General features: G+C 37.3%; 4 protein-coding genes and 1 long non-coding RNA gene across 7 annotated transcripts; 3 read left to right on the plus strand and 2 right to left on the minus strand.

Annotated features, from left to right (window-relative positions):
• Nucleotides 1-6: 6 nt before the first annotated feature.
• Nucleotides 7-3685, minus strand: LOC145218372 (uromodulin-like). The gene is made up of 6 exons (XM_080085780.1): nucleotides 3633-3685; nucleotides 3204-3373; nucleotides 1705-1775; nucleotides 1000-1189; nucleotides 685-793; nucleotides 7-293 (listed from the first exon to the last, which is right to left on the minus strand). The coding sequence occupies exons 1-6, from the start codon at nucleotides 3649-3651 to the stop codon at nucleotides 211-213; spliced, it is 642 nt and encodes a 213-aa protein (XP_079941906.1). The 5' UTR covers nucleotides 3652-3685; the 3' UTR covers nucleotides 7-210.
• Nucleotides 3686-3794: 109 nt separating this feature from the next.
• LOC145218360 (general transcription factor II-I repeat domain-containing protein 2-like) lies at nucleotides 3795-11939 on the minus strand. 2 transcript variants are annotated; one of them, XM_080085763.1, is made up of 8 exons: nucleotides 11350-11939; nucleotides 9705-9871; nucleotides 9503-9653; nucleotides 5296-5471; nucleotides 4703-4850; nucleotides 4324-4390; nucleotides 3923-4088; nucleotides 3795-3854 (listed from the first exon to the last, which is right to left on the minus strand). In XM_080085763.1, the coding sequence occupies exons 1-8, from the start codon at nucleotides 11366-11368 to the stop codon at nucleotides 3852-3854; spliced, it is 897 nt and encodes a 298-aa protein (XP_079941889.1). In that variant the 5' UTR covers nucleotides 11369-11939; the 3' UTR covers nucleotides 3795-3851. The 2 variants fall into 2 exon arrangements, with proteins under 2 accessions (XP_079941889.1, XP_079941888.1); XM_080085762.1 differs by lacking the exons at nucleotides 3795-3854; nucleotides 3923-4088; nucleotides 4324-4390; nucleotides 4703-4850; nucleotides 5296-5471 and adding an exon at nucleotides 6459-8481 and having other exon boundaries at nucleotides 11350-11937.
• Nucleotides 11940-13542: 1603 nt separating this feature from the next.
• Nucleotides 13543-16849, plus strand: LOC145218362 (uncharacterized). Of its 2 annotated transcripts, XM_080085771.1 has the most exons (3): nucleotides 13543-14925; nucleotides 15663-15810; nucleotides 15866-16849. In XM_080085771.1, the coding sequence occupies exons 1-3, from the start codon at nucleotides 14724-14726 to the stop codon at nucleotides 16824-16826; spliced, it is 1311 nt and encodes a 436-aa protein (XP_079941897.1). In that variant the 5' UTR covers nucleotides 13543-14723; the 3' UTR covers nucleotides 16827-16849. The 2 variants fall into 2 exon arrangements, with proteins under 2 accessions (XP_079941897.1, XP_079941896.1); XM_080085770.1 differs by lacking the exon at nucleotides 13543-14925 and having other exon boundaries at nucleotides 14973-15810.
• Nucleotides 16850-16854: 5 nt separating this feature from the next.
• LOC145219704 (uncharacterized) lies at nucleotides 16855-17728 on the plus strand. The gene is made up of 3 exons (XM_080087028.1): nucleotides 16855-17038; nucleotides 17113-17293; nucleotides 17350-17728. Exons 1-3 carry the CDS (start codon nucleotides 16855-16857, stop codon nucleotides 17726-17728), a joined length of 744 nt encoding a protein of 247 aa, XP_079943154.1.
• LOC145218378 (uncharacterized) lies at nucleotides 17618-18606 on the plus strand. The gene is made up of 2 exons (XR_013857581.1): nucleotides 17618-17756; nucleotides 18383-18606. It is a non-coding gene; the product is annotated as an uncharacterized LOC145218378 (long non-coding RNA).
• Nucleotides 18607-21161: the final 2555 nt, after the last annotated feature.

A 21161-nucleotide genomic window follows, 5' to 3' on the forward strand; every position in this document is an offset into this window, starting at 1 on the left:
AATACAAAACGTACTTTACGTACGGTTTGAGCGTTTACATTATATGTACGACAAAGAGTGTGTTACCCAATAAAATTCCCAATGACAAATTTTAGAATGCAAACACATAACAATCTTGAGTATACGTAAAAACTTCTATCTACAGACGGATTTGTTTAGATGTTGCGTTTAGGGCAATTTTGTTCCATAGAAGGTAACCAGCTCCAATAATTACAGCAGCCAGAAGAATAAACATCCCAAGTTGAAGATGTTGCCAGCTACTTCATTTGCTTGAACCCTAACTCCCGAGGTGTCTGCAATAAAAAATGTTTAACTTAGATATATATATACTTGTGTGAGGGCAAGTTTATTACAAAAACCTGCACTTAACTAAACCCTTGTGTTGGTCAACAATACTACATACAAATACTATCGTACACCAGACCTGTAACTAAAGCTTTACCGAATCGAGCAGCATACAACGGCGTCTACATGCAACATGAGTTAAACAAAAAAGGGCCAAGCATTTATCAATATAACAACTTCCTCACTTTCAAAGATAAAAAGGAAACAAATTTTGCCAGTAACTTTGGTTGCGTATTTAGTAAAACTGATGTTCGCCTATGAACGCAGGTATTGGAAATAGCACATTAAAATAAGATTTTGAAAGTAGGATAAAAGGCATTTTAGTTATTGCGTTGTTACCTTGCACAAGCAAGTACTTGGTAGTTTGTAAGATGCGCACAGGTCCTGCAGAAAGTCGTTGGTTGCGTCCATTGTTGTCAACAGATCTTCGTCCTACACCTCCACATGTCTGCAAATACATTAATGCCCCAAAGTTATTGCATCATGGATTTAGGTGTTTTAGTTTAAAACTTGAAATAAACTTAAACACATCGAGTCTGTCTGAAAGATGTCAGTGACAAACAACTTAAGGTTTGTGAAAGTAAACTATTAAATCGGTGAACAGTCTTCCCTTGTGTCTCTTGTTTGGAGAGAAATATTATCATCTCAGCTCACCTGTCCAGGGCATTGTCCAGTTGAATTTTGACAGATGGTGACGTCGCAGTGGATGTAGATAAACTGTTCTGCATCGGTGAAATTTGTCCACACAAAGCTCATCAGCTTGAAAGTTGCAAAGTTCGATTCGTAATTTCGCATCAACATCTTTGCGTTGGCAGCCTCGCCTCCACTGGGTGGCGCATCGCACCTAAGATTTAAAAATCAGGTTACAAAAATATAGTTCCGCGCTTGCAAACTGTCGCCCTCTATTGGAAAATGTTACTTCTTGGACTGCTTGCAATGTTTACTGTATACTGTATTATTATACCGATTGTAGCGACATGTTTATTTGGAACACATATCCACAGTTCTGTTGCACCATTATTAAATTGTACTTTTTCATGTGCCCGATTTGTGATGTACCAATGTAAATATTTACAAAATACACTGTGAACACATGTATTAACGATTTGATAAAATAATGAAACAGTTGGGATTATTGCCACTGAAAGAAAAAAATGTGCAGAGTGCTTAGTTGAGTGGTTTGGCCTCCAATTGACCATCTTTACGTAGCGTTTACCTGTTTGTTCATTTGTGCTTACTTGTATCTACCATTTTTTTGTCTTAGTTATTACAATAATAAAAAAATGTATAAATACATATATTAAAGAGGAACGTAGTAAATAACGATCAAAAATAGTGGTCAAATGTTAGTAAACTCACCCGCTTTGTACAATCTGGTAACTCGGTAAACCACTTGAGTTTTTAACACGTGTTGCCCAACATTCTTCGAGCTGTGTACAAAAATCATACTTAGATTGTAAGTTGCATTTAAATCATGCGAAAAAAACGAAAACAATCTGTTTTTCAATACAGTTTAAAATTATTTGAACATAGCATAATGATTTAAATGTCGAAATCCCAGTTGCAAAAGTTGTTTTTCAAACACAAACGAATGGCTGACTTGATGACCGTTATGGTCTCTTCGCCATCTAACAGTTGCTTGCCTATTATATTATATTTAAATGCAATAACCTTATACGCAACTGAAAATAAATATGATGATTATGATGATGATTTTATACACATCGTATGTGATACAACAAAATGTTTTAAAATTTTATGACATGTTTAATGCAAAATTGTAGTACTACATCTGGAAGCACAAATTCATAACTGGGATCAGCCCTCAAGTGTTTGTGCAGACCAGCGACCCTACACTTATAATTTAAAATCTTAGTACGCCAGACGTGTTGAAAATGTGCAGCATTCGAGGCAAAAACAGAGCTAAATATTTGACATTGGACGGTTTCACCACTGAGCTTTCGTAGCTCAGTTGTGCGGTGACGAGCGTGCTCGCCCGTGCTCGCGTGTTATTGTTTACTTGAAAGCTTGTTAACTCTTCTGCTTCTCGTGGCTCGTATCGGTCGTCTGCAGTAGCGAGTAAGTTCATTATTACGATTCTTAACGCTTGCTGCTTAGAGCCGACATGATCCACAAAAGATCAATTTAGTTCTTGTCTTTTATTCTGGTTACGCAACACACATCAAGTCTCATTTATCTCAAGGAAAGGATACGATGGAAAAGAGAAAGATCAACGATAAACATTGGCTTTTAAACTGATACTCGTTTTTCGTGCGATCATTCCAGAACAGTACCTTCTTTTACTCACATCAGTTATTAGTTTGTTTAAGTTAAACGCTTGCAAAGATTTGCAGCGCTGCAATGGATTGCACAACTATTTCGAAACATCCGGTTTACGCAACAGCCTGTCTTATGGTCAGGCTGTTGGAACATATGAGGAAGACGGGAACATGTAACAACGACACTGAATATGTGCTTCCAATAGTTACTGAATCATGAGAACACATGGAACAGTGAAGTTACACCGCTCGATACCATATGTCGCAAAAGCAGCATATAAATTCCATGGAACGAAAAGTCATGGTTGCAAAGTTAAAATTTTCCATTACTTAATGCTTAGCCAAACCAAAATGCCAAAATGATGGTTGGAAAGCACGTGACCGCTACAGTTGTTAGAGCGCAAGTCCCAGGAAGACTGACGGGGGTTCGATTTCCATCTCAGGCTGGAGCCTGCACCTGGCCATATAAGATTGCTTGGTGACAGGGTGATTCGGTATTACACCTTCAACGGGCCTGGCGTAATGTGATTTACATGGCAACATTATTGGCGCCTAAACCTTTGTCTGTTTTCTACGTACCTGAACAATGAAGTCGTCATTGCTTGCTGAAATCTCATTAAGTTTAACTTCAGCAAAAATGTAGCTAGGCACAGTGACTTCCTCGGGCAAGCTCTCGTTGAAATGTTCATTGGTGAAAAGACTTAGAGACATCAAAGGTTCCTGTATTTTCAGCCGAAGTTTCAACAGATCTGCGCAAAGTTTGAAAGATTTAGACATAAACTACTTACTGAAAATGTCTGCATCACAACAGTGTATTCAGCTGTTTATTCCTTTGCCAGAAGAGCTCTACAAACTTGATATTATGCCTGGCAGCGTTAACTTATATACTGTTTATTCCTTATTGAAACAATGTATTCAGCTGTTTATTTCTTATTTGAAACTTTATTGCCATATGACATGTGACAGGTAGCATGTGTCAAGTGACATATCTTGGTATAGTATCCTTACTCGATATGTAGTTTAACATTGGAAGACGAGAGAAGACTGTCGGCGTTGAAAAGACAAGTCACATTAAGCATGTTTTGAACGTCACGTTGAATCGGATCAGTAGATGGAGCTAGGAATCTCCAGATCCGGAAAGACACCGACACCATATCGTTCTCATTTTGCAAATACATGTCAAAAACTCCAGAAGAACAATAACGGTAAATATATGGTGTCACATCATCACTGAGTGCAAAAATAATTGCTGCAATGCCAATAAATAACCCGTATGGCGACAAACTATCGCATGTTACCTTATAGATAGCTTCACACTCCCCCAAGTCAAACACGAACACCGGATCTGACCCCGTGACCTTGTAGTTGTCATTGAGTTGTGAAAGGGGAGTTTCCCGGTCCAATGCGATATAAAGTGTGTCACCAAGTTCATAATCAAGTGTTTGTCGTTCTTGAGGTGTTACTCTGCAAAAATTTAATTAATTGGATATTTTTTTTAATCATAAAAGAGAATCAGTCAGTTGCATATCCCGTACTGTCTGAACAGAGTAGTTGATATTGGATTGAGGACATTTGTTTAGAGGTTGATTTGCACAGATAATACTAAGCTACATTTGCAACTTTTTTAAGACAAAGGTATGAGTACGTTTAACATGACACATTATAACAAAGCGATTTAAATAAAAAATCTACAACTTACGTAATAGTCAAATTTTGTTCTCTGCATTCAACGGATGGCGGCGGCTCTAAAGTGATGGTTGGCAAACCTGCAAGGTGATTTAAGAGAAGCTTTTTGAGTCCCAGTTTACATACGTCTTTAGGGCAAAATTGTAGTACGTCATCTGGTAATTTTTACGCGACTATATCTAGGATATATTCGTTGATTGGTGGCTAAAAATGCCAGTGTAATTAATTTGGGTAGTCAAACTCTATCATTCACGTTATACAAGGTATGTAATGTTAAATAAGGTTCTATAATGCTGTTTAAAAATCTATAAGTCAGAAACTTGGTGGAATAGTCAGAGAAGCGTGATAGATAAAACCTGATATTCCCACTTGGAAAAAAACAAATAAGTCACCTTTAAGAATGACGGTTGCATTAAATCCCATTGAAGTTACATTGCCATCGCTGACGAACAAAACAGTGAGAATTGTAGAATTAATTCGAACGTTTTGTGCTCCTTGATCCCCAGTAAGACTTCGTACATTGTCATTTTCGTCCTTAAACTAGACAATATATACAATTTAGATCATCACAGCCCAAAATCCTGGTAATGCTTTAGCAAACAAAATAACTTAGAACAACTGCCTTTGAGTATAGGAATATTATCACGAATGTAAATGTTTTCCATAAGAAATATAGTTATAGATGAATAGATTATAATCTGTTAATTGTTGCAATCATAAGGAATAAAAAACCCTTTTACATTATTATGGTATACATTAGAAAGACACTATGGGGACTGGTTCAAAAGTAGTCGAAATAATGGGAAAAAATCAGTTTGAACCCAGGACTTAAAATCACCGTTTACATTAATATAGCATACATTAACCTGTGTTCATCATTGGCAACAAGTAAAGTCGTTAAAGTTAACAAATTTGTTACCAGGATGTGCTGGCGAGGTAAACTACTTTAATTTCATGACATTGATGTAAGTAACAGTCAACTCACAAACAGAACGTCAGCATCAATTTCAGTGACTAAAGAGGAAAATTGAAACACAAAGGACGTCATTTCTTCAAGTTCAAATCTCCACACACAGTCAGCGTTGTTTTGGTAATTACTTGGAAAGTTAGGTGACATTAAATGATACACTGTGCCAGTAACATTTTCTCCACACGTTTCAGCTAAAATGTAATTAGGGGTCATTAAGTTTAACTTTACTTCGTGTACCCTGAGTATATCGGAAAAGTTAGAAAGGAGTTTTCGTTTTGGGTCGGGTTTGGACGCTCGGTTGATCTTGCTACATTTAGAAAATCTATTAACACAAGAAATCACACGAGAAAAAGTTCTACATACCGCCAGGTGTCGCAAAAGGCATACGCGAATATTTCAAGTGCATTTGTGTAACAACACTGACGATTAGATCTATTAGGGTTATGATGGGGCTTTAAAGATAATTATAGCAATAAAATCAACCAAAGAACTTAGTTCCTAACTTAAATTTAGTTCCTAACCTTAGCCCAGTCTCAGTCTCTCACTTTTAAAATGATACCTACTGTACAGTACTTAAGGCAGTGAGTTGCGTATCTGAATTACAAAGTCACGTGATTAGTTAAATGTGCCCCATTCATTCAGCGAAACTAGGATAGGTGGCGCATAGAGTTAAATTATTAATTTGGCAGCTAATGGGGGGGAAGGTGGAGTTTTGTTGAATTTTAAATGGTAATGCCCTACCGCAACCAAATAGTCCCAACTGTCAGCACTTTGGGATATATACCGTATCAAAGAGGTATCGGTGCTCTGTCGTAAAGCTTAGTCTAACTCAGGGGTGGGCACGCTTTTTGACAAACGGGCCAGAATTTTTTTCAAAAATGTTACACGGGCCAAATGACTGTGTTAGTATAAATATGTTTATAACGGGGGTAAAACTACAACTGGCGTAGTGTGTGGCGGTGCAGCGCATCCTGCCTTCACTGTGCATGATAACAAAGTCGAGTCGTGGTTCCGCTTAGCGGTTTACAGTTTTTTTGCTAGTGTCTCTCTTTACCTTTGTCCGTACGTACTGTAACAACTAACGAGACCCAATAACATTTACAGCTCGCTGATGAAAATATTATGATGCTTTCATGTACATACCCTTTTAAATCTAACTGACGTAAAGAGTCAAAAAGTAACACCACGAAGTTTATTTTCCAAACTATCCAAACCAATAAACGTACACATCCGAAGTGGCTACAAATCAATGCGTGCTTCCTCGTACAAAAAAAAAAGATCGTGGTAGATTGCAAAATAATCTATTGTGTAAAGATCAGAGTAAATTGACAAAACATGCCTCTTTATTTTGAAGAAACTATCGTAATGTTAAGTTATGAAGCGTTTTTTGCTGTACTAGCACGGCATGTCATGTGAAATGCATACTTTTGTTTGCGAAAAATTACATGAACATTTTGCCTAATGAACTTAAACAAGTTTAGCCACAGATCTCAAATAACTACATTACATTATCATTTGCTAAAGCCTCAAAATTTGGGGTTAGTTTTGTTGTTGCAATTCTTAAAACAGATCCAAGGTGAGTATCAGTTAACTGAGATCTGTGACTAGATTTGTTAAAGTTCATTAGGCTAAACGTCTGTTCACAAATATATGTGGACCCAAACAAAACTAACATCCTTTGAGCCAACTCTCGAATTTTGGGAAACCTGGCATCATTTAGTGAAGCGTAAAACTCGTTTAGCTTCATAGCGTTGAAATTCTCTTTTATAATATAGTCGCATTGAAGGTCGATTAATTCCAACTGTAACTCGTGTGGTGCTGTTTGTGAAAATGGGGATGACACTATCTCAAATGATTTTTGGAGTTTTTCAAAATCAAGAAATCGACGGGAAAATTCTGTATGCAGGTCATCAAGTAATTTACTATATTTTATGGTATTATTTGCGGCCAGTTCCGTCGACGCCAGCATGGGAAAATGCACGAAAGAACTGTTTGATATTTGTTCTGAAAATAGAGTCAATTTAGCTTTGAAGGCCCTCACGTTTGTGTACAATTGGTGAGCAAGGTTATCTTTCCCTTGCAGCTTTGTGTTCAGCTCATTCATGTGTGAAAGTATGTCCCAGGCAAAAGCAAAATCACACAACCACTCTCTGTCTTTTAGTTCAGGAAAATCTTCATTTTTTTCGATTAATTCCAAAAAAGAGCTAATCGCGTCTTTCAATTCCCAAACGCGTTTACATGCTTTCCCCAAACTTAACCAGCGCACACGAGAATGGTAAAGTAAATCTTGGTGATCAGAATCGATTTCCTTGAGAAACTTGATAAACTGACGATGATGAAGACCTTTTGCTTTTATGTAGTTGATAAGTTTAACCACTGGCTTAACCACATGATCAAGCCGCAATACAGACTTACATAGAGCCTCCTGGTGGATAATGCAGTGCAAAAAAGTTATATCCAGCTCTGGATTTTCCTCTTTCATCTTATCCTGTAGTCTTTTTAACAGCCCGACGTTTTTTCCTGTCAAGTTTGGCGATCCATCTGTAGTGACATTCACAAGTTTGCTCCAAGGTAGTTTGTGTCTTTCAATAACACCAGACACTTTGTTAAACAAGTCTTCTCCTCGTGTTTGCCCCTTTATCGATTCCATCGCCAACAACTCTTCTGTTGTCTCGAATTTGTCATTAATTCCTCGGATAAAAATCAAAAGCTGAGCGATGACTTTTATATCATTGCTTTCATCCAGTGCTAATGAATAAAACAAAAATGAATTTGCTACTCTTCTCAATTTGCTGGCCAAGTGCTCGTCAATCAATTCTACACGACGAGTTACTGTCCTTCGTGATAAGCTAATTTGTTCATATTTGCTTTTAGTATCCGGGCACAAAAGACCTGCTGTTTCTACCATGCACTCTTTTAAAAATTCTCCGTCGGAGAATGACTTGCTTGCTTTTGCTAACTTGAAAGCCAACAAAAAGCTTACCTTCATTAATGACGCCTGAGTTGCACTTTGCTGAAACAGAGAATTTTGTTGGAGACGAAAATTTGTGGCTAATTTCTGGGCAGTAGCTTTTCGCTGTTCATTGGAATGACTGCTAAGATAATTAGGATGGTTGGCATTATAATGGCGGCGGATGTTGTACTCCTTCAACACCGCAACGTTTTTTTGGCATATCAGACAAACAGCAGTTGATCCAACATCTGTAAAAAAATATTTCGCCGTCCATTCTGATTTGAATGCTCTGCTCTCTGTATCGACTTTTCGTATTTTTGATACACTCATTTTTCGTTTTTCTAATATGATTTAGCTCAGTTCTGCAACTACGAGTTACAAAATTACAATGTGATTACAATTGACAAAATTACAATGTGATTACAATACTTTTTTGCACTAATTCCATATTTGCTTCAAACAGCTAAAAATCCACGGTGCGCGTGTACTGCCGCCTTTAACTACATTTTAACAAACATTTGCGCGGCCTCGTAAAAGAGCGTCCGCGGCCCTACGACTGCAGGTTGTGCTCTAGCTGAATTCTTTTAAAGTTAAGCAACCTTGCTAGACTAGAACAGAGGTACTGTTAGGTGTTGGAACAAACAAATCATTCACAATGCATGTGCTGTGACGAAACAATAAAAGAAGCTCTAACAATACGTATTAATGCGTGTGGGTTGAAGTTTGTCTTATTGTAGCATTATAAACGTTAAAAGAAATTAATTGATTGGTTTATGATGCACTAGTTTACACAAACATCTCGTGGGCCAGATTTAAGACATCGCGGGCCAGATTTGGCCCGCGGGCCGTAGTTTGCCCATGTCTGGTCTAACTTGTCTGTAGGAATTATTAACTTGTCTGTAGGAATTATTTTTCGTGTGCCATGTAAATTTTTAATTGCTCGTGTTACAAATTTTATTTTACTCTAATTCATTCTATTCTATTCTTTAAACGAAGAATTTAAGAAACAGAACTTCAACACTGCCACATGTGGCGAGGTTATACTTTTTTTAAATTATTGGGCTTCGTTTGTACTTGTTGCTCAGCTAGAAACGTTTGTACTTGTTGCTCAGGTAGAAACCTAATTTTTCCGTGGTTCTGAATTAAACTGGTTTTAAATCCTTTACGTATAACATGGCATTGACTGGAAAAATCTAGTTTGCGATGGAATTCGAACTAACTGCAAAAGTCCACAAAGTGCAAGTGTCAAATCAATATAATCTGACTTACCATCGTGAATAATCAAAACGACAGCAGTCGTGGTGAGATTCGTCAAACAATTCACATAGGCAGATGGGGTTCTAAGTATTACAGGAAAGGACTCCCCTCCACCAGTTATGATTCCAGCCAATTTACCCGAGTCGTCATTGCCCTCGTAAACCTGCGGTAAAAGGTTTAAGGACTAATGGCTAAAGTTTAAGATTTAGGATACCTCACAGTAGTTGTTTTGAGCTAGGAAACCGGAAAGGTAACGGGCCACTATTCGAGTGGATCCCAGATTATGAGTAAAACTTGAAGTAAATGTGTCGCAATCCGGTGGAATGGTTCGTGCAAACTGACCGCTCACCAAACGCCCGCGGATGCACTGAGAATCCCCAACTGCAAAATTAAACAAAAGATGTAACAACAAGATCTAAAATTAGTCATCAAAAACTGGAATAGAGGTCGTCTCTTGAAAGTTTGTTTCGTTTAATATATAGCACGACACAACAAACCATGTTTGTCGAAACAAACAAAATTTTTACCTTAAGGTATGTGCAAATTAGCAAATGAAAGTGTAACGGTAATAAGAATTTTTTTTTTAATTTTGTAAGTGTTTTTTTAGAATAGAGTATTTTAAAATTAGCACATCCTTTTATTCGTTATTTGTTCGACTAAAAACATCAAGGTTCCTCCCAGCCGTGTTTACCATGCGCCAACCTTCATTCCACGTGAGCCGCAGTTAAATAACGCCTTTTAATAAGGTGTGGCGTTTAGACATTATCTACCAATTGTTCTCTTCGTTGTTTTGCGCTTGAAACGTTTCGAATTTCCGGCTTGGTGATTGTTTTGGTGCTATTGTGTCGCTATGTTTATTTGAAAAAAACTAAATAAACTTAACTCGAACATTCCACATCAGTTACAAAATATGACGTCACACTGCGCTGCAGTGACATGTAATTTGAGGAGACATTTTTTTCTGCTTTATGCTATGAAACATAATTTTCTTGCCGTGCATGGGCGCCCTAGTAACGTTATTTTAGCTAGGTGTTACGTCATTTTTTAAAATGACACGGTATATACGTCAAAAGAACATTTGAAATAAGCAACAAGAATTTGTCACACAAACAACCACCAAACGTCATGAACGCTCGGAACCCTCATCCCATTTATGTTCGGTTAAGCAGATAAAGCGCATTTGTCCAATCAGCATCTCTAGGTGAATGATCTTTGTTTTTTTCAGGTCAACGTCTTTAACACGTGAGTCCGTCTTTAACACGTGAGTCCGTAATCGGTGCCAAATCAAGTGTAACTGACCACTTCTTCCATCGAGTAAATGCATTTCTCTCTCTCTTCAATTATTGCTGGCTCGTCTTTGTATATTATATAAAGTGTACGAGTTTGCAGTACTCCACTCCACTGTGCATTTCGTATTTACGTTGTAGATCGCTTGATTTCATGTATCTTGGGTATACTATACTCAATTCATTAACTAGTCTTTTGAGGAAGATATTTCTCACCATATAAAATGCAGTGGCTTTTCACTTTAGTTCAAGATAGGCAACTCGAGATATAACAAAATAGAACTCACGTGTGTCTTATGGCTATTGTGTGAAATAAATGAGACTCATCTACTAGCTGATATTCACAAGACTAAACATTAGGTTTATCACGGCAGCATATGGCGCAACATTTTTATGGTGCCTGGGAAGTATATATTTAGGAGATTTATTTTTATGTTGCGGTCTTCATTTATAAATATATACATTCTTAACGGCGAATAACAAAATTATTTTATGCACTTAGATCTAAATGATATGAACTACACTTTAAACTGGACATCTTTTTTGACAAAACAAAACTTTGAAACCACTTACCTTTGTGTAACAGACTCATCGAGCAGACAAAAAGAGCAAACTTGGGGAGTCGAATAGAAATTTTTTACCTCTTTTTTTAATGACTGACTGTAAGTATCAACTGCGAATATATGACCAGAATATAACAAAAAATATCAATTTTACACCCAAATCTTTCAATTACGTTGGGCAAATGCAAATGTTTTTAAACACATCACTAAAATGCTAATTTAACAGTATAAAAGGTAATCAAGCCTCTTACAACTAAATACATTTGCTTTCGACAGAGCTGGTAATATAATGCTACATCTCTACTAAAAACCTTCGTATGCGTCAAGCGGGTTTCCTCCTCCGCTTTATAACATACAGTGGCCTAATTAAGACTTACAGCCGGAAACACCGCAAGCCCCGTAACACAATGCAGGTGGTTCAACCGGATCAAAACAGTGTCGCTTATCCTGTGTAAAGATGCCGCTATATCTAACTGAGTTAATTGCGTATTATATGTATCTAACATGAGTCATTAGCGGTTCTTTTCGATACACTGTGTTAAAACAAGACGCAGACAATGTACATTTACTAAAAATCGCTTCAGCAACATCAACATTACCAATGGTGCCTCTCAAATAAAATGCTTCGTATAATTTAGGTTTCCCATATACATCCGAACACACTGTGGTCTACTTTGAGCTTAACGGTGCAAACCATGGCAAATGCAGATGATTTAAACTGAACCAATACAGTGTCGTCGCGTAATCCTGTAACAACTTGACTGTTTTTGAAAAGCTCACTATGGAATTATTTCGGCATTTTTGGGAATTCGGCTAAAAGATCTTTCGAGTGGCGATATTAAATTCTAATCGACCCATTACGTCTAATTCTATATCTTGTAACCCTGCAATTAACGGCTCAACACTAAGCCAAAGAGAGACCACAAGCTGGTTTCACTATGGGGCGCCTTGTTTAGGTAAAACGATAAAAGATATATGCATAAAACAACTCGTACTTCCGATATCGACAAATTCCACTTAATTCAAAGTAAACGCCAGTGCAACACACCAAGAGAGCATACGATGTAATTCGCACGGCGCCGAGAGGAAGACTGACCTTCTTTTCTATTTGCTCAAGAAGCAATCACGTGACGACCGGGTAACGATAAGAACAATCCAGCGTAATTTAATGACAGGAAAGGACGATCATACAAACAAAGAAAAAGCAACTATTACAGTGTAAAACAAATAGGTGAATAATGTGTAGCAAAACAAAGTATACGGCCGAAAAGGTATAAGTGATACAGTAAACCATTCATACTCAACAATAATATGAAAGTAAAAGTGATAAAGTAAACCAATCAAACTCAACACCAATAAATATCGTTGGTAACGATACACAATACATTCATTGCAAACGAATCTATTATAAGTGCACGTAGGTGTGTCAAAATTAAGTATTCGAATAGTGCACATGTTAATTAAAGGTAATAGTGCTACAAATTCACCACAGCTAACACAAGGTAGCGGTAGAGGATTATACTGTAATCCAAAATGTGTTGTATGTTGTTGATGATGACAAGTTTATCCTTCTTTGTGTGTGGTGCGGTTATAGTAAAAAGGAAGGTATACCACGTAAAGGGCTAGTGCAGTAAAGTTTAAAGGTATAGGAGACATTGTGCTCACTGCTTTAGTTTTACTTGTGTGCTGCTTTAATATGCGTTGCATCTGCATGCAGATACTGATTACACTTGGACAAAAAGTAAATCAAAAAATTTAAAATACTCCCAAAGGCAATCAGAACCACTGTGTTTCATACATATCTCACATGCCAAATTTCTGTACTGTCAGGCTGGTTTTAAAACAGTACTACAGTGGGGATTAGATTCTACCATCTTTAGCGTTTGAGTTTGTGTAAAACAACATGCAACCATTAGTTTATGGAAACAGTCTGCTTTTCACGAGCCAACTCAGAATTGCAACCAGAAACAGCTTGCAAAGTTTCAGTTTGTTCAGTTAAGCGAAACAGAAATGACAACCGAACATGATACTTCTTTTCGTGGGCACGAACACTAACACGATAGACGTAGGTCGCTCTTAGTTTACTTTTTAATGGCTCTAAACCACGAACGAACAAGTTTAAAATTAAACGGTTTCCACGAGCCAACTTAAAATTGCAACCAGAAACAGCTTGCAAAGTTTCAGTTTGTTCAGTTAAGCAAAAACCGAAATGACAAGCGAACATGATACTTATTTGCGTGGGCACGACCCCAGGCAAACTTTTTCCGTGTGTTATCCCAATATTATGTATGATTTTACTTGTGTTAAACTCGGGTTATGTTAGGATATCACGTGTTGGCTTTTTCACCGATATTTCAAACAAAAATCAAGGATATATCCTTGGAATATAGCTAACAAGCCATGTATCTTCCGATATCTGGACTTTTAACGAATACTTAACATGAATTAGGCTTGAAGTTTCCTTGAACAACTTGAACTATTGGTCAACAAAGTTGACATATCCGTGCAGAAGAAAGTGTGCAATTTTTACCAATTATTTTAGGATTTCGTTGAAACCTTCTAGCGCGAAATTGTTACAATCGTGGTAAAGTTTTGGTTTCCGGGCAATGTTTGTTACTGTTTCCGTGTGTGTTTTTGAATCAGCTCTTTGATTAATTTTAACCAAGAAACTTCTGCTAGACATTTAGTAAGCGTAGCCTATTTCCAATCATTATACGCATAGGCTACTGTTTGCAAATAATAATCATTATTTGAAGCTTGCTACTGTACTCATTTTGATAGTTTGTAAATCGCCACAAGACGGTTTTGATTGGTGGCTGAAAAACTATTGCTTATCTGAGCAACAGCTCAAGAGAAAAGCTATCACGCGTAGCGAATCGAATTATTTAGATAAAACTCATTTTAACTCTCTTGGGAATTCACGCCCGGCGCGCGTCTTTTTCTTTGTTCAAAATTTTTGAAAACGGCGGGAATTGCCAACGCGGGATCGGAGAGTTTGCTTAACGGTATCGCAGGTTCGCAGCTTTTAATGTGTTCGTATTACTACGGAATACTAAACAAGTTGTAAGTAATCTATGGTATTACAACGAGAATTGTTTGTTCCGTTTGCCTTTTTTTCAAGTTCATCCGGGACTGCGTGCGACCATGTGCTCGCAGACGCCATGCTGTGTCTTGTGGTTGTGAGCTGATGTTGGCATCAAGGTTGGTAGCAAAATGATAATGCTAACGAAAATTGTAAATTGTTTGGATTGGTTTGGAAAACAGCAGATTTATGCTGTTGTGGCTATGGTGTTGAGAGAATGTATTGTGATTAATACATTAAAATTAATCTGTGTTTTTATTAGATTTAAATTGCAGCATTAAATTGTCTTGTCATTTGATATAATGCCTCGTAGTAAAAGTCTAAGAACAGATTACAAACCATATGACCATTTATCAAGAAAACAGAAATGGATGAGGAAAAAAAGGATGAATAAACAAAGACCTGCTGAAGTTGGTGGCATAAATATTTTAAATGCTTCTTCCAGTGACACTGATAATGACACTGCAGACCTGCAGGAAATTGATGAACAAGAAAGTGATTCAAGTATGTTATAAAGTAAACATGTGGAACAAATAACAATTCAGACAGTACACTTTCAATGGATGCAAATGATATTATTACCAGCTGGGCATTAACTGAAGTTTATGTACCAAAAATGTCTATAACCAGACTTCTAAAAAGCTTACATAGCATTCATGATGAGCTTCCAAAATCATATAAAGGCCTCTTTCCCAAACCAAACATTTCTTATGAGCCCATGGAGGATGGACTGTATGTACATTTTCCAAATTGGATTAATTCACTTACAAAAATGTTGTCACATTTTTACAAGGATGTTGAAGGCAATATATCATTTTGTCTTTTAATTAACATTGATGGATTACCCTTATTTAATCATTCCCCTGACTTCAAACTATATCCAATTCTGTTGACAATTTATAAAGCAAAAATGCGGCCAATATGTGCTGGGATTTATTCCACTGAGAAATCAAGCAATAGAGAAATGCCCCCAGTTCAGTTGTTTCTCAAACATTTCTTGAGTGATGTTAAAAAAATTAAAGAAAACGACATCATTAATGGAAAAAGAATATTCTCATTACTTGGCAATGGCATTTATGTGTGTGATGCTCCAGCACGGTCTTCATTGAAAAGTATTAAGAGCCATTCAGGGTATAGTTGTTGTGAAAGATGTGTAGTTCATGGACAATATGACTCTGCATCGGGCCATGTCTGCTTGCTTGAAACAAACTGTCCGCTAAGAACTGATAATGCCTTTGTAGCACAACAAGACAAATCTCACCATAAAGGAGAGTCACACCTTGCGAAGTACAAGGTTAAAATGGTTACTGGATTTGTGCTGGACTATATGCACCTGTGTTGCCTTGGGGTCATGAAGCGGCTCCTTTCAAGGTGGAAGGGAATTCGAAGGTAAAATTTTACATGCAAAAAAAGCCAAAAATGCTGAAAAAATGCTTTTGTTTAGGCAGCATCAAGGAAAATTGTCATCCCAAGGAATGGCCTTACTAAACCAAAAATTGCTTCAGATAAAAGCCTGGGTTCCAGTAGCATTTAACAGGAAATTAAGACCATTGTCAGAATTGGCATATTGGAAGGCTGCTGAATTTCGGTTGTTTATGCTATATGTTGGTATGGTTACTCTAAAAAATGAAAAAATTCTTCCAAAAAGGTATTTTAAACACTTTTTAAAGTATGTCATTGCCTTGCGCTTTTTAATTAGTCCATGCACCCAAAATGAAGATGTTACCCATTGTTGTGAATTGTTGAAACAATTTGTGAAAGATTCCATTACTTTGTATGGCAAGGGTTTTGTATCTTATAATGTGCACAGTCTCATACATCTACCAGATGATTATCTAAACTATGGGTCATTGGAGAAAATTAATTGTTTTCCTTTTGAAAGTTATTTAGGTATCTTAAAAAATTGCTTGCAGTCTGGATATCGACCCTTGCAGCAAATTGGACGCCTTGTGTTTCACCAAAATGAAAATATTGTCGCAACAACGCATTCTCTGCACAGTGGCAAGGCAAAGGGAACTGCATACAAATGTACACTCCCAGAAATTACCTTGCATGTTACAGAAGGCTTGTCTGTAACTTATTACAAAATGGCTACATTGTTAAATTCTTGTGTCATTAACACAAAATCCAAAGCAGATTGTATCATTAAATATGGGACCACCAGTGTTGCTAAAGTTTGCACTATTGCATGTCAAAGTGGATCAGTTTGTTTCATTGTGCAAAATTTTCTTCATGTCAGACCACTATTTAAATACCCTGTTTCATCTGTGTCTGTTGGAGTTTACAGGCTGGGGCCATTAGATAAAAATTTGTGTGTGGTTAATTTGAATAGTAATGTTGTGAAATGTGTTATGCTGCCTTACAAGGCGGAGTTTGTTGCTATTGAACTTATTCACTCAAGTTGAAAATTTTGTTTTTAGAAATTTAGCAAAAATGAACGAATTTGTATTTGTAAAGTTTTCATCTGGCCAATCTGATTTGGTACATCAAAGTTGGATGGTTTCTGACACTAAATGCAAATGGCCTGCAGGTGGCAATATTCAACAGCAAGCAAGGGACAAAGTCGCTCCAGGGGAGAATTGGAAAGCATACAAATGTGAGGTGCTGTGTCAATCCAGTAAGTTCCAAGCACCTATGTTGCAATATAGTAAAGATAAACAAGTGTGAATGACAACAACTAACATTTTTCAGATTCATTTGCTCGCTGTATTAAAAAGGCATATGCGGAAAATGGGTATAAAACATCGGATACATCTGATGCAACAGCAGAAGATGAACCAACATTTGTAACACCTGCAAGTCCACAAACTTTATCACCTTTTAGGCGACCCCGTGATATTATATCTTCGCCAGGAAAAAAAGCACAAAAACGGTACAGGAAATTTGTGTTTATCTGTCTAACATTATCTGTCTAAAGTGTTTTTTTAGAAAACTGCCCCCCTCTTTGCCAGTAGGCACTGAATACACAGAAATCTGGCACTGTGTTAAGGGCTTACAAGCAGATGTGAGAAGGTCTCTTACCCAAATAGCTGGCCTTCGCACTGACCTCTCTTTTACTGGAGATGTGCTAGTGCAAAAAATTGGAGAGATGAACAACTTACAAAGTCTATCTAATTGTCATTCTAGCATGGTTGAACCTGCTGCTAATGATGACGAACTAAATGAAACCATTGAAAGTATTGAGGTTTGTAGATTTACGCAGCACAATTCGAGAGTTTCTGCGCCTCTTCATGAAAAAGGAGTTGGTGGTCACTTATTCATGGTCTGGTCTTGGCTACAAACGCCAACACAACAAAAAGGCATTTAAAGACAGCAAATGTACAACCTTCTAATCGGTATGTTGCAATGCTTGTTTTCACCATTTGAACATATCTGTTTGGTTTTTAAACCATCTACTATTGGTGTGGGTCTCCTTCTAGAGCACATTGTTTTAAACTTGCCGGCTTCCAAAATGTAAAAATTCAAACTGCAATATTTGACAAAGTCGCCAAGAACCTGCCTATTTAGATGCTTGGAACAATTCAAAGCATTTAAAAGATAGTTGGGTTTACCCACCCAAATGCATTGAAAATCAAAACGTAAATACACAGTGTGTTTCTCATTGGTTGTTGAAATTTCGGCCGCAAGACCAAAAACTCTTTGAACGCTGACTGTTGTGCCCCACACGCAAAACGATGCGACACGAAGGGAGTAATAGGCAAGGTTATGACCTAAGAGGCGCAGCGCTCAGCGGTTGGTATCTTCGCACTGCCACATAAACTGGCGGTGATTCAATCATGCCCGGATCTTTTACTGCCTCAGTGAGCTATATGGCCATGCTGTTTGCATAAACGCCAGCCTTTTATGAATCTGTTGAGCAATTTTTGTGTTACTGGCTCAGCTAAGTAGATAAAATATGATGAATAAAATAAAGAACACCACGCCAGACTTCAAAATGTGGTAATACTTTGTATATGTGCAGATGTCCTTCAGCTGACGGACTACAAAAATGAAAAGGTCACCACAATCAACGGCGAGATAATTGTGGTTTTATCTCAAACGAACGACTGGGAGGGTGGAAGGCGGGCCGGCCGAATCCAGGCCCATTTGTCATCAAGTGGTTCTTCAACCGAAGCTTGGGCGGATTCGGACACAGAACAATGAATCGTCGTTAAGTTCGTTTTCAATAAAATAAAAATACGATAAGATGCCTACTTTATGTTTTTGGGGATTAGTTCGGAGAAGATTCAAACATGGATATTTAGGATGATTTATCTATAACTTATCCCAATTTATGTCTGGATTACCAGAGATTCTGACGCGACGTTCAAGCATGATTCATCATAGAAAATCATACTTGAAATTATGCTTGAAAGTGTTACCTTTCGTGTCATAACACAATGATAAATCTCGGAAGTTCGCACCCCATCCAAGTCCGAACCAAATAAGTTCGATGATATTACATGTATGAAACGGGGAAAATTTTCCACCTGGGACGGCTGACGCGATAGATGTAGGTCGCTGGTAGTATACTTTAATGGCTCTAAAACACGAACGAACAAGTTTAAAATTAAACGGTTTTCACGAGCCAACTTGGAATTGCAACCAGAAACAGCTTGCAAAGTTTCGGTTTGTTGAGATAAGAGAAACTGAATGACAAGCGAACATGATACTTCTTTTCGTGGGCACGACCACTAACGCGATAGAAGTAGGGTCGATCGTAAGATGTCTTAATAGCTCTAAACACGAACGAACAGGTTTAAAATTGAACGTTTTTTACGTTCCAACTTGAAATTGCAACCAGAAATAGCTTGATCAGGTTATCGAATCCGAAATGACAAGCGAACTGGATAAAAGTACTAAATAAAACTGGTCCTGGATAAAGTAGGGGCTAATCTGTATGTAGTTTACAAAATTGGGCCGAAAAATGCAACGAAACGTTCTTCGTCAGGCCTACTGCTCGAGTGCATATAGACGTTTCAACAATCAATATGTTCGTCCTATGCGCAGGTTGTTTGCGTGGTTCTACAGGTCTTGTTCCAAGAAGCGATGCACGCGATGCGGAAATCGTAGCACGCTGGGCAGCAATTAGTTGCTAGTCATCAGAGCTTACAAACCACCGATGTCTTAACCAACGCTTGTTACCAGTGATGCTTTAAATATCGCAGCTTAAAAACACATTCAATACAAGTCGTTCACTGTACAATATAAATATCTATATCTTAAGAACAGCCATCGTTTTGTAACGTCATAAATTCGTTGTTTTCACAAAATTAGGAAGTCCACAACTTACCATTTCCAAAAACTGCGTTAGCCACTGGATCCTATCTAACTTGGGCAAATTAGAGCAAAATCGTGGTAATTTTAGTTCTAATCTAATTTAGAATTATCAAGCTCTAATTCCAATCTAATTCAGTTTTCCCTAAAACGGTAGTTAGTCAAACGACATTTTTAGGCATGTGATCAGAGCATGCGTTTCGTATCCAAAGCGCAAAAATACCAAGACCAAACTACATCACTAAAACATGGTTTTAAGTTAAATATGGCACTGTGACGTATAGTACCTATACGATTTCGATTTTTAAATCGTAAGCAGTACCTCGTTAGCTGTTGTGACATCACATAATCTGGTAATAAAAAGAATACAGTTTGTATGTCAGATGAAAGAGGATCATGCGTAAAAGTTGACTACGTTAGCATCATCAGGTTATATAAACCAGTATTTTCTATGAAAAACTGAGGAAGCGAGTACAATTGCAACTTTCTGCCGACGTTAAAAAAACGAACATTACGAAAATCTCTGGTCAAAATTACGACCTATTTCCGAATTGATGCTGCTAAGAACTACTTGACTTGACGGCCAGATCCGCTTTGTTGGAACGTGTTTTAGATACGCCGAGTTGTATGATTTTAATCGTGCAAATCTACAAAACAAACTAAAGTTGGCTTAAATCTAATTCTAGTTTGAATTCCAATTTAATTTCTAGTTTTTAAGAAAGTAGTAATTCTAATTCTAATCTAATTTGCAAACAATAAAATGCTCTAATTTTAATATAATTTAAATAAAAAGAAAATCTAGTTGTCCACATCTGATTAGAATAGCCACGTATTAGTTTGTACCTCCACTGTAAGGTGGGCGGCTTGTTGTAGTGAAGATGCTGGTACTCCATGTTTTCAGGAGTTTTTAATGTATGTAGTGACTGGAGAACAATCCGTAAGTAATTGTAACTAGTGTTGGGTGACGTCGTTTTGTTTGTCAAGCAATGCGTATTAATGTTGTTGAGATTTTTTTTCTGGGCTATAACAGGTTTCAAAATATACAACTATAGCATTTTTCTTCTTTAAGTTTCTGGCGTTTTTTGTCATCGTGTTTATACAACCCGGTAACAAAGCTTGTAGATTTTCACGCCTTGTACAACTTAAACACAATAAGTAGTTGTGGAACACACTGATTATAATCAGTTATGCGTCGTAATGTGATGAAAATAACGGCCTAAATAGACATAAAAAGAGGCATGGTTTATTGTTCAAACGTTTCCGCCAATGGTCATGCCATTATCAGTGATATGAATGGTCACATCAGTTATAATCAAATAAAAAATCAGAATCAATAAAACAAAACAATAAAAAAGGTGCTAAGCAAGCGTCGCGTGAAAACAAAAAATGTAAAAGGTGCGCAGCAGTGAACATTGCGTGTTTTTAAAATCCGCCGTTGACACGAAAATTAATTCCAGTATACTTTCGATATTGAAAATTTTTTC

Source organism: Phallusia mammillata, chromosome 3 (genome assembly GCF_965637545.1).
Source record: "Phallusia mammillata chromosome 3, kaPhaMamm4.hap1.1, whole genome shotgun sequence".
In the NCBI taxonomy this organism is placed as follows: domain Eukaryota; kingdom Metazoa; phylum Chordata; class Ascidiacea; order Phlebobranchia; family Ascidiidae; genus Phallusia; species Phallusia mammillata.

Excerpts from the sequence above, each read along its gene's own strand:
- LOC145218372 (XM_080085780.1), bottom strand. Across the intron at positions 1,190-1,704 it reads TACCAGATTGTACAAAGCGG|GTGCGATGCGCCACCCAGTG; the intron begins GTGAGTTTACTA and ends TTTAAATCTTAG. Across the intron at positions 294-684 it reads CAAGTACTTGCTTGTGCAAG|ACACCTCGGGAGTTAGGGTT; the intron begins GTAACAACGCAA and ends TTTTTATTGCAG.
- LOC145218360 (XM_080085762.1), bottom strand. Across the intron at positions 9,654-9,704 it reads CTCAAAACAACTACTGTGAG|GTTTACGAGGGCAATGACGA; the intron begins GTATCCTAAATC and ends CTTTTACCGCAG. Across the intron at positions 8,482-9,502 it reads CGTTTTGATTATTCACGATG|ATGTTGGATCAACTGCTGTT; the intron begins GTAAGTCAGATT and ends ATTTTTTTACAG.
- LOC145218362 (XM_080085770.1), top strand. The coding sequence starts at position 14,981 with ATGGATGCAAATGATATTATTACCAGCTGGGCATTAACTGAAGTTTAT. Across the intron at positions 15,811-15,865 it reads AGGTGGAAGGGAATTCGAAG|GCAGCATCAAGGAAAATTGT; the intron begins GTAAAATTTTAC and ends GCTTTTGTTTAG.
- LOC145219704 (XM_080087028.1), top strand. The coding sequence starts at position 16,855 with ATGAACGAATTTGTATTTGTAAAGTTTTCATCTGGCCAATCTGATTTG. Across the intron at positions 17,039-17,112 it reads TGAGGTGCTGTGTCAATCCA|ATTCATTTGCTCGCTGTATT; the intron begins GTAAGTTCCAAG and ends AACATTTTTCAG. Across the intron at positions 17,294-17,349 it reads GGAAAAAAAGCACAAAAACG|AAAACTGCCCCCCTCTTTGC; the intron begins GTACAGGAAATT and ends GTGTTTTTTTAG.